The sequence below is a fragment of the Heloderma suspectum genome, chromosome 3 (assembly GCF_057233095.1).
Source record: "Heloderma suspectum isolate Gila_16-S chromosome 3, 16-S_ref, whole genome shotgun sequence".
Classification (NCBI taxonomy): Eukaryota; Metazoa; Chordata; class Lepidosauria; order Squamata; family Helodermatidae; genus Heloderma; species Heloderma suspectum.
In genome coordinates this window covers 304659222-304671790 of record NC_139460.1, presented here as the reverse complement: position 1 = coordinate 304671790, position 12569 = coordinate 304659222, and the positions used below count along the sequence as shown (strand labels likewise).

At 41.3% G+C, this 12569-nt stretch overlaps 1 protein-coding gene across 4 annotated transcripts in view; it reads left to right on the top strand.

Annotated features, from left to right (window-relative positions):
• ZBBX (zinc finger B-box domain containing) overlaps positions 1-12569 on the top strand; it is a 55906-nt gene that overhangs the window by 23357 nt on the left and 19980 nt on the right. For all 4 annotated transcript variants that reach the window (XM_084847465.1, XM_084847466.1, XM_084847467.1 and 1 more), the window contains 6 exons: positions 1790-1885; positions 6523-6702; positions 8217-8397; positions 9277-9397; positions 9909-10051; positions 11466-11569. In XM_084847465.1, coding sequence (XP_084703591.1) covers positions 1790-1885; positions 6523-6702; positions 8217-8397; positions 9277-9397; positions 9909-10051; positions 11466-11569 — 825 coding nt within the window. The remainder of the gene's footprint in view (positions 1-1789; positions 1886-6522; positions 6703-8216; positions 8398-9276; positions 9398-9908; positions 10052-11465; positions 11570-12569) is intronic.

Below are 12569 nucleotides of genomic sequence, written 5' to 3'. Positions count from 1 at the left end.
TAATCTTAAAATCAACTAAGCAGTGCGACAGTTCTGTGATTATACTAAATCTTTCCTCTTTAAAATTAATGAGGTGGTTCCTTCACTTATTACATTTGTCTCTAATAGTGCAAATAAAATTAAACAGTACAAATAAAATAAGCATTTATTTGTTAAGTACTTAGAATTCATTTTTAAATGCATGTTTCATAGGAGTTATTGCTGACACTTAGGCTGCAATCCTATACTCACTTCCTGGGTGTAAGCCATAATGGGCAGTATGGAATACTGCCAACGCACTCCAACTTGATCTGTTGCACAAGCAGGACCCGCTGCTTGCATAACAGAAAGCGGAGGGAGCAATCCTATGGCTGCTAGACAGTGGCTAGACGGCCATAGGATATGCCATTTTCCGGGAACCGACCTTGGAGCCCACGCTCCAAGGTCAGTTCCCAGAAAACTGACCTCTCCCCACTACCACGTTGCCTCGGAGGCAGCACGGAACAGCCCCGTCCTCTGAGCTTGCAAGAGGAGCACGGAGGGGCCAAAAAGCGGTGTGGCTGGGGGGTGGTCCGGAGCAGGGGGAGCGTAGCTGTGTGTACAACACATCCAATGTGTCGTACAGCAGCCTCCTTCCCTGCTCTGTGCTCCTCCGGCTAGACAGCCACAATCGGCGGTCTAGCCAAAAAAGCAGGGCAGGGGAAGCGTGGAGGGCATGATCCCTTCTGTTCTTCTCTTGCCCTGCTTAGGATAGCCTCTGAGTTCAGAGGCGGCAGCCTATCTCGACAGGATTGCGCCCTAAGAGTTCTAAAAGTAACCCTGGAAATAAGCTTGTTTCTGGATCGGGACAGGTCAACGGAGCTTGCTTCTGAAAGCTCCGCTGACCTCTCCTGTTCTGGAAGCGAGCCTTTCCTCTTGTTTCTGGGGTTGCTTTTAGAACTGCTAGCTCCCTGTTGCATTAGCGGTGGGTCCTGCTGGAGTGAGGACAGGCTTGGATACTACCCACTGAATTTAATGGGACTTACCTCTGAGTAGACATGTATAGAATTGCACTGTTATAATAGTTTTAGACCTATTAACTTGCTTCTGCTCCACTGTGCAAGTTATCATTATAAATAATGTGCCTTATATTTAAATGTTCTCATGTGGACCAGAACTGAATGGTTGGTTATGACATTGTTCAGTAGCTGGGAGTGATAGTGTAACAACAGTCGACATAATGCTCACTGTTGCAGTAAACATGCTAGATGTGGCTAAAGACCACATCTATCTTAATAGCTATAAGATATTTCCTTTAAAAGTGTGTGTTTCCATGAGGGAAGACATCTGGATCTCCTGCAACAAATGTGTAAGAAGTACACATTTATAATGCTACAAAAACTGCCTAGAACAACCCTTAATGTTTATGATATTTTAGATCAATGAAGTAAACTTTTAATCCCAAGGTGTTTTTTTTAAAGAAAACTTGTGCTTTCTTGTCAGAAGCTTCCTCCAGGCAGATACAGACAGTGGAGTATAACCTTTTCATGGAGACGCTTGTCTTAATTGAGATGATGTTGTAATTAATGTGACAGAATGATCGAATGCCAGTTTGCAGATTTAAATGCCATTTACATATCATTTTCTTCAGTTTTTAACTTTTCGTTATGAGGTAAGAGAGGGAGAAGCCATATACCAAACTTAGTCCAAAATCCTATACATGATGATCTCAGAATTAGTCCTGTTGAACTCGATGATGCTTACTTCTGAGTAGAGATACATAGGATTGCACTGTTAATTTGTGCTTAAGTCTTCATTTTCTTTTCTCAAGGTGTGCTTAGAGTGTGGAGAAGACTACTGTCCTAGCTGCTTTGCCAGAGTGCACCAGAAGGGGGCACTGAAGCTCCACAGAACAACTTCATTGCAGGTACATTATACTATATTTCTTTCCAAAGCCCTGTTCTTAAAATTGTACAACCTTTCTCTCTAAGAAGGCATGTAACCATACACACATACGCTCTCTCTCTCTTACAGTTCCAGGAGCTCCTTTAATTCTCATATGTAGAAACCCTTATGCTGGGGTTATGTTTTGCATTTATTCTGACTGAAGTTATTTATATAGAAACAAACACAAATCAATAGAAAAATGAGAGGGCAAAATGGAAATGTATGTTCAGTATCAGGATTTGAAGTGCCTAGCCTTATTCAGCTAATGCAAATAACTGTCATTGTATGCAGCGTCTTAAGGAACAGTAGCTCAGGGGTGTATAACCTCAGGGCAGGAGGGCCAGATCCGGCCCTCTGGAGTTCCCCAGATGGCCATGTCCCCTTCCCCTGGCTCCATTGGTTGTTCAGTAGTTTATCAGCTTTTGTGTAGTTTCTTTCTACATTCTAAAAGGTCGAAATGCTGCTCCTAAGGCTTAGTTGCTGGCAGGAAGAGCTTTAAGCTTAAAATATACTGGTATTATTGGTATCTTGGCCCTGCCCCATTTGTTTTCAGCTACCACAGTGGCATGAGAAGTGCACCACTGCACATTAGCATTTGGAAGGGAGAACCACGTGAACAGATCAGTCGGGTCAATCACATGGGTCCTACCCACCTATCACCGTCCACCCCAGCGGGGCAATGATCAGGTAGGAAGAACCTCCATGACTGGCCCTACTCATACGGTTCCAGTTTCCAAACATTACTGTAATGGTGGAAGCCACAGGGGAGCGACTCATCTGCGGGGTCTTCAGCATGAGTAGATTTTTGTTTCATGTTTGGGGAAAATGTTCTCGTTTGTTGAATTCTGCACGCTGCTCATTGCGTACGTCTATTAGTTGTTAATAGTTTATCGCTTTGGTGAGTAGTGCCTTGATTGTAAATTAAAGAAAAGAAAAAGAACATACTATGCGTGAACAGAGAACGTTTAGGGTAGCCTTCCCCAACCTGGGGCCTTCCAGATGTGTTGGACTGCAACTCCCATCAACTCCCCAGTGATGGGAGTTGCAGTCCAACACCACTGGAAGTACCATGCGTGGGATCCAGTGGTGCCCTACTGCTGGCGGCCAACACTGCTGATCCTGATGCACGGCCAGCCCCTGCTACTGGTGGTGGCGATATCACTCTTCCGGGGGCAAGCCCCCAAACGACCAGAAACCCTTGTTTCAAGGAGGCGCAACCTGTCCCTTCCAGAAACGTGTGTTTCCGCTCATTTGGGGGCTTGCTCCTGGAAGCACTACCTTGCCACCAACAGTTGTAGGGGCTGTGTGTGTGCCGCCACTGGCGAGGCTGGCCACACACTCCCAGGGAACCAGCAGGGCTGGCCGCCAGCAGTAGGGCACCGTTGGATCCTACCCCACGTTTGGAAAAGATGGCTGCACAACTGAAGAACATAAGAAAAGTGGGTAGAGAGAAGTTCTCGTCCCTTGGTCAACAGAAATTAGGGTCCTCCAATAAAATTTGTTGACAATAGATTCAGGATGTACAACAGAAGCGTACTTCTTCACACAGTGCGTACTTAATTTACAGAATTCATGTTCACAAGATATGGCGATGGCCACTAGCTTAGATGGTTTTAAAGGAAATTAGCCAAAGTCTTGGAGGATAGATCTATCAGTAGCTATTAGCCATGATGGCTTTATGCTATCTCCCAGCCAAGAAAGGGAACGGCTGCTTTCATTTTTGGGCTTCCCAAAGGCATCTGACTGGCCACTATGGGGAGCGGGATGTTGGACTGATCTAGCAGTGCTGCTCTTATGTCCTTAATTGCCCCAATGCATGCCATACTGTTGTTTCATCAAACAACTTCAACACTACTGCAGCAACGTGACTGGCTACTTGTTCTCACTTAAGGAGACAATTATGATGCGTTGCTGAGTAAAACTGTATACATCATAGTACAGCTATAGCAGAGACAGTGTGTAGCTTTTGTGCCTGAAAGACAGCCTCATCTAAGGACAGAGGCTAAGGTGAGAATTTATCATTGTCTGAACGATGCGTAATAGAATAAGAAATTAGGTTATCATTTGGTGGATGGGAGAGACCTGAAGTAAGGCTCCCATGGGTGATATTAATAACATCTCCCAGTTGCACCTGTTTCTCCACCACTGATCAAAGATGGTAGCATTCTTTGGCAATTTAATAAATGTCTGCACTACAAAATTCAACCAGTTTCAAATACATTGCATTGCCATAGTTCCAATGAAGACATTCTGGGAGCTATAATTGTACAAAGGAGGTTAGGTTCCTTGTAAGAAAGAATTGACGACATTCAAGGCTAGGCCAAGAAGTAAAGGGAGAAGTTGATGATGCCCTCAAAGCTGTACGCTTGGGACACAGGGAGATGTCAGTGTTTTTAGCAGTGAAAAACAAATGATGGAATGAGAGAGATAGTTGGAAAGATTATGACCTGTGTCTGGTTTGGGGATGGAAATAGGTTTGGAACCATTGCTGATACTAGAGTTGCTAACTTTTTTTCGTAGACCCTTCTCTTCCAGTATGAAGCAGTTTGATCTGATTGGAGGCTTCAGGTTATAATAATCCCCACCCTCCACCCCCAATAATAGATTGTAACTGATTTTTTTCATTGGGCACCCTTTGATACAGACGGATGTTCCAAATATTTCTGCTTTTTTGTAATAACTATGACTTGAACAAGCAGGGAACAGTTGCATAGCCTAGAACTGACACTTGTAGTTTACTTATCCTCCTGCTATTTATTGCCAAAAGAAAATACTCAAAGACCAGCCTCCACACGTGCAGCAAAGAATGAAAACAGATGTGCAGAGAGAGAGAGAGAGAGAGAGAGAATCTAAAAGGCAGCGGAGTATAGAAAGTCAGATGCTGAACATAACAGGCAATGCAATGCAAAGCAATTAGACTGCCATTTTATAGCGTAAGAGAGTATTCACTAATTCCTGTGGAAGGGTTTGTGAATTTACATAGTATGCTACTCAGGCTGTTGATTCTACTGGCACATCTGTTTGGAGTACTGCTCTCCAAAGCATGGAAGAGCAATTACTAGTGGTTCAGGTACATCATTTGCCACATGGATACAAAATAAAAAGTGTTCTTCTTTTTAAGGGTAGTGTCAAAGAAGAAGTTATATCTATACTATAGTTTGAATATTCTCCAGTTTCCTTTTATTGGCAGAAAATAGCAATTTTTGTGGATAGATTTTTTTCCCCTGAAAAATACTTTTTGAATATTTGCCTTTTTAAAATCCTATTTGTGTCATTGGGTTTCTTCACATGTAACGATTCTGATCCTCCAAAGTTGGGGGAACTGGGGATGTCCTTGGGCTTGTATGCTCCCCCCCTTGCATGCTCGTGTTCAGTTGGTTAATTACTTCCTCATTAAATCAGACTGAAGTTTGCCATTACATCTGAACTATGGCTTGCATTTGCACTCCAAATCAACACTGCTTGGGAAATCCTAGTTTGAAGCGTGTTTCCAGTGCTTGTTTGGAGAGCAACTGTAAACCATAGTTTGCCAGTTCAAATGTTACAGTACCAGGAAGTAACTTAAAGTAACATGTTGCCAATCTTCCAAACCATGGTTTAGTGGATCAGAAATGTTATTTGTGAGCCAACCCATTGTCATTCCTGGCTGCTGCTGATTCAGCACCATTTTCTACCAGCAGTTGCTGCTGGTGATCCTGGTAATTTCTGATTTTATGCAAACTATTACTAACTGATAAACCCTTAGACTTAGTGATATTTAGCATAGACCCACTGAAATCAATGGGACTTAAATTATTCTTACTATTCCCCTCTTAGCTTTATTGAGTGACAATCTGGATTCTTTTGTTTGGTATGAAGTGAAGTTTCTAAAATGTTTCAATATTCTGTAAGCCATTAGCCTCTTTGTCTAATCTCCTTCACTTTAATCAGCTTCTTGAAATAATGGGTGGAATCCCTGGGAACGATTTAAGTGCAAATCCTGAATAGAAGTCATGCAGATGCAAGAAAAATTGCTTGTTGACAGCAATTATTATTTTATGTACCGCGACTGAAAATCCGTATTGTCGCCACGTTCAGATGAAACTTAAGCCAGGGTTCCAGAGAATCCTGGCTTATCGTTTACAAGCATTCGGCTTATGCATACTGCCCAATCACTCCTACTCCTACTCTGAGCAGGAGCAACTAAACAAACCATGGACTCTCTGTCCCTGGTTTGTGTATCATGACATCTGACTTGGGAACTCTGCTTTGTCTCTACCTGAACAAGCCAGAGTCATAAGACAACAAACCATGGCTTACAACACCAGCTTATTTGGGGAAAGACAAGCCAGGGTACCCGATTTGAACATCGCAGTAAGCAAACCAGGGATGGAGGACCCGTGGTTTATTAAGCTGCTCCCATTTGGAGGAGGAGCCAAGTGGGAGCGATCCGGCAGCATGCATTAACATGCTACTTGAGCCGGGTAAACCAGGATACCTGGAGAATCCTGGCTTATTGTGATGAATGAACTGGGCCATTGTGTCTAGAGTCTCCTTTGACTGATTATGCATAAACTGTTTATTTGTATGTTCTTTGTTTCTTTTGAATTTAACATATGGACTTATTTTTGTCCATAGGCAAAAGTACGTGTCCCAGTTGTGAAACTGGAGGCTGCACAACAGTTCCTGAAAACAATAAATCCTGAGGAATTTAATGGCTGTATAAATAATGGACAGAAGAAGGAAGTTAATAATATTTTAGAGGATGCATTAGATCTTCCTTCACCTTTACCAAAGATGCCAACATACAATATTGTGGTAATCCAAGGAATATGCTACTGAAACTTCATTTCATAATCACAGCCAAAAGCTGACCTTCTAAGGATGTGGCCCTGCTGAGACACAAGGGGGAAGTTCTTGAACTAATACTTTTTTAAAAAGCAAAACAAAGCAAAAATATTTTTAAAATGGGAGTGGCCATAGCTCAGTAGTAAAGCACATGCTGTCTATTCAGAAGCCCCAGGTTCAAAGTTTGGAAACTCGAGTTAAAAGGAGATCTCAAGCAATAGGACTGGGCTGTGAAAGACCTTGGGGAATCACTGCCAAACAGAGTAGATAATACTGAGCTAGCTGGACCAGTGGTCTGCCTCTGTATAAGGCAGCATCACAACCTAAGGGTTTGTTTTTTAGAAAGGCTGTTTTATCTATGGACTCTGCCTCTATATTTTGTATTTTTTCAGGCATAGTTTTATATTGTATTTTGGTATGAAATAGTTGTGACCAGCTCTGAGTGATTCATGGGCACTATTCATGGGCAGGATATAAATTTCTGTATAATAAATATGTTCATATTTTGTTAGAGGAAATTAAAAATACTGTTCTCTTAGATTAAAAACATAGGGTTGGATCCACACTTAATCATACTTATAGCAGACACATTGAAATCAGTGGGATTTCAGTTAATCATGACCCAACTCAGATTTTTACAGACTTGACAAAACTCCTTAATTTGGTGTGAGGAATGGAGAACAGGCTTATCTAAAATAGAATTTACTGTGGTATTGTTTTGTTCCCCATTCATATACAGAATGTAACGTGTGAGCCAGCTGCTCTGTGGATACAGCCACAGCTTTGTGTCTTCAATTTCCACAATTATAGAAAGGCATTTTCCAAGCATATGAATCATATGAATTGCTTCTGGTGAGCTGTGGATGTTCTCTGTGTGGGCAGAGAACATCCAGAGAACATCCTGTGTGATCATACAGTACTTTCTCCATGTGAATACCACCTCAGGGGCGATTCAAAGAAGATCTTCGAGTTCATGAATTGGTTTATAGCCCAGAATAATAATAAGTGTTGTACGGTATGGTGTGTGTATAAATATAGTGGCCACAACCCAGTGCTTGTATACTACTATTCTACTGGATTTCCAAGAATTTTAAGTGTGCAGAACTGTGCTGGATTAGGGGCAGTGTGGTCAAGCAGAGATTTCTAATATGCAATCTGGAAATGCATTGGTGACTTTTGGGCCATTGTGAAGCTGATATGCAAGGCTTATTCAATACTATTCTATTCAGATTGCATATTTCTAATATGCAATCTGGAAATGCATTGGTGACTTTTGGGCCATTGTGAAGCTGATATGCAAGGCTTATTCAATACTATTCTATTCTTAAAATCCAGATCCTTTGAATGTGATTTATATTATTTTTCTTTGATTTATATGATTTTTCTTTGGTGTAAAGGAGTTTTATGACTGATCTATTTTCTTGGGGTGTATCAGCAATTGATGAATTTCAGTTAACCCAAATTAATTCTTGAAATTCATTCAGGAAGCTTCTGTGGCACCACCTACAGAAGTTAAGTCTGAGAGCCAGAATTGTGGGTCTTTATTGCATGGTACCTTTGATGAAGAAGAATCTTCAAAGTATTTTCAGGAAGCTGTACATCAGTGGAGAAGTGGAAATTACTGTCAGAAATCTAAGGAAGAACGCTCCTGTCAGGTTGGATCAGGTATGGATTAATAGTTGCTCAGTAATATTTGGAAAATATTCTAAATGGTCAGTATGAAAAAGGGGACAATAATTAACTTGTGAATGTTGACAGTCACCTAAACGTGATTATGACTATTCATTTGTGTATGTCTAAAAAGCAGGGAAACAGATATGTCTGTTCCTGGGCATAGAAATATTAATAATAGTGCCCTACCCTGGCTGCTGGGGACATGGAAAACTAGTGTACCCAACCTGCATGCAATTTTGTGCCGATACTTCATTGATAGGAGTGACATTTTATACCAGTGAGCATCACTATTCTGAATTGCATTCTTACAATTTTTTTATTCCATTGGTTCTGTTAGGGTGCAATCCCATGAGAATAGTCAGCCGCCTCTGAACTTGGGAGTGGCTGACCGTCCAGTGCAGGGCAGGTGGTACGCAATCCTCTCCTCCATACTCCAGCCACCCTGCATTTGCAGCTAGACAGTTGATTTTGGCTGTTTAGCCGGGGCGCATCAGAGCAGGAGCAGGGAGGCTGAATGGTGCATAAGAAGCATCGTGACAGCACTTCTGCTGTCTTCTCCCCTCCCCTCCCCTCCCCTCCCCTCCCCCAGGAACACCCCCTTTTTGCCCGCTCCATGCTACTCTTACGAACATGGAGCAGGGGATGAACTGCACTGCCTATGAGGCGGTAGAGGAGGGGGAAGGGAGTCAGTGTTCAGGGCTCCGAGCTTGGTTCCCAGAAACCAAAAAATCCTATGGCCATCTAGACACTGTCTAGCGGCCATAAGATTGTGCCCTTAGAGTTCTAGAGTTATCATCACTGGTAAAAAGATGGAGTTGGTATCTTAATGTATTTGAATGGTCGCTAATACCTTTCTCTGTGTTTTTATAGAAAATTCAGGTACTTGTCAGGTGCAGACAAGCCCGCCAGTTGTGAAAAAGACGATTGAAATTGAATTCAAAGAAGATAGCTTGAAATATATGGAAAGATTATTGATTAAGAAACATCGAAGGTATTCACTGGATTGTCACGATATAGGAGGGAAACTGTATTTCTAATCTAATCACCTGTTTAATAATACTTCTTTAGAGTATCCATGCAATAATATTGGAAAGTACTCCTGTGTAGAAAAATATGTTACTTACCTAAAATGCTTATTAGGAATGGCATAATAGATGTCAAGGTACTGTATGGTGTTATGTTATTGGTGATGTGGTGAATAATTTTATTAGAACTAGATAGCAACCAATTCCTGTGGATTTCAATTCCTGCATCAGTAGAAGAAAATGATTAGAATGAAACTTCGTGTTGTGAAGAACTGCAGTTTTCTACTGAACTTGAGTAGTTCAGTAGACTATGACTGATACCCATCAAGAATTCAAAATTGCACAACCATTATTGGAAGTAGCTAAGCATTGTGGATAGTTAGAAGCAAAATTTGTCACATTGTGTAGACAAAAAGAGCAACAGTGTGATGCTGTAACTGCAGTTTTGAAGCATTTGCTCTCTTTTTGCTTTTATAGAACTCCAGTTGATAAATTGCCAGATAGTGTTATTGCCAATGAACTGAAGCTTGAAAAATCATCAGAAAATGAAACTCCTGATACATCAGTTGGAGAAGAGGAAGAGGAGGAAGATGATGATGTAGCGATTGCTCGTTTTGCAGGTTGGCTGGGCTTCTTAGGAATCTGTTTGGTTAACTGCAAATCACTAGCCAAGCCTCAGTTTCTCCTTGCTACCAATTCCTAGCAAACACAGAGGGAGAAGGGAAGCTTGGATAACGAACGAATCAGCAGGAGAAACGCTGCTGGTTGTTTTCTTTTCCATAAGCCCTGCAAGTGATAGAAAACTCTGCCTCTCCCTTTAGATTTCTGCATGCGGGAGTGGTGGGGTCTTGTCTCATTTGCATATGTACTTGGTTAAGGTTTTTTTTTTCTTGCTACAAGCAAAAACCTGTCTGAGGCATCTGGCAGTCCATTTTACCAGGGCGCAAGAGGCACTCGCCTCTGGAGAGCCGGCAAGTGGAATTCTGGATGTCTGATTGTGATACCTGTGAAATACTGCTCAGGTTAGAGGCAATAACAGAAGCTCCAAGATTCAAGTGCTTCTCTGCTTCCTGCACTTTTGACACAAGATGGCTGTCATGCTTTTATGGGAAGAGACTGCTGTTCCACTTAAAATGTTTTAAATGTATTATATTTATATCTCACTTTTCTGGCAGTGTACATTGGGTTACCAGGTAGTCTCCTCCAGGTGGACTTTGGATAAGAAAAGAACCAGCAGGCGTTTCTTCTGCAGATTCTTCTTTTATCCAAGCTTCCAAATGAGATAAGATTCCGCCTCTTCCTACAAGGAAACATAATGCTAAGGAACAGTTCTCCACCATATATTTATTAATTTTTCTTTAACTTAGGAGATCATATGTACTCTTTCAGTACTTCCAGTTCCCAAAGCCCAGATCTGCAGGGTGCTTTTCACCCCTGCTGCTTCCCTGCCAAATCTGCACAGCTGATAAGAATTGGTAGGAGACGGCTGAACTAAAAAAAAAAAAAAAAGGCTTCTGTGTGGTGAACATGGGTTTCCTTAGGGTACACATGGCATTCTTGGATCCTAGAAAGGCTCTTGTCTTTTCTTCCAGAAACTCCATGGGCTACAGGTTGCATATTATGGCATGAAACTGGAAATACACCGTCCCCTAAAAACCTTGTTTAATAAGGGAATTAAACAGTCCCTTATTGCCAATCTTATCCAGTTTCTCCCTACGCTTCCTGTGAAAGTATACTCCTGTAATCACTTTACCCACGTGGCTCTCTGTGTTCCAGCATTTCCCCATTCCTGGAACTGTTACATAATATAAATTATGACTTTAGATAGGGATGTTCTTCCGTAATGCAAAGTGTACTATCTTAACTATCCCAGCCATTCATTCCTAGAGGCATACGTCCTAAAATACCTTGCTATTAATGTGTCTTCAACAAGCTGAAATTATTGTCACAACCCTTTCACATCTGCACAGGAGCAATTATTTAGTACAAATCGAAAAGTATTAACAATGACAGAATTTTAATTTTTAATTCCAGCTGAAGAAATGAAAAAATGCTGGACAGATGCTTTTAGACAAGATGAGCCCAAGGCAGTTCTTGTAAACCCTGAACCCTCTCTGAAAATTAAGATCCTTGAAGATGTAAGTATGTATTGCCTGGCCAGTCCAGTTTTATTTGTTGCACTTAATAGCCTTTACAAAATAACATAATATAAATGTTTACTATGTGGTCACCCACCATATACAGTTTCACTCATCTTTATCCCCTGACAGTTAGTTGACAGGCTGTTTAACAACGTTACAGCTGACCTGTATTACATTACCATGTTAACATCCAACAGGGTTGGGGAAGAACCCAAATGATTTAAGCAGAAGTGAGCATTTTAAAGATTAGCCACAGTTAAATGGACAAAAAATGGGGTTGGTTGCATTACAGATTTGTCAGTAGCCAGAAATATGGCCATGTGTTTGTGAACTGATTGCAAACTGATTGCATAATTTTCAGCATTTATTTTCTGCCTTTTTAACAAATATTCAGGGCAATTAGAATTGAGCCACGTTACACCCCCAAATATTTCAGTGTTGTTTATGTATTATCTTTACCCATACATATAACAAATGCACTCAAGAAAGCAGCAGATTTTCATGGATTTTATGCCTGCATAAATTTAACCAATATTCGGGGTTTATTGAGTCAGGGTTCACTTAGGTTTAGCCCTTGCACCTGATTTCGGTACCCTGGCTTATGCTAAGTAAAGTTAAGGGAGAGAGGGCTTTTCAGTTTCATAGAGCACTCACATCAGCAAATAAGGAAACTCAGCTCCTACACATCTGGAATTAGGAAGATAGGTTTATAGGTCAGTGGGCATCTATGAATCATATCCCTTCTCATTTTAAAAACCAAGTGCTATTATACCCTACATACCTATGCTATGTACAGCTGACTATGCTGGGCCAAAACTGGTAATTGCTTTTGATGTCAGATTTTAAGGCTTCTGCTTCATTACGATAGATTTGCCCCAATGCAAATAATATAGAACGAATGCATTGTATTAAAACTTTTTTCTACACTGGTTTATTTAGAGCAGTTGTGAATCATTAGATTCCAAATGGTGGCTTCTTCCCCATTTCCTGTCCATTC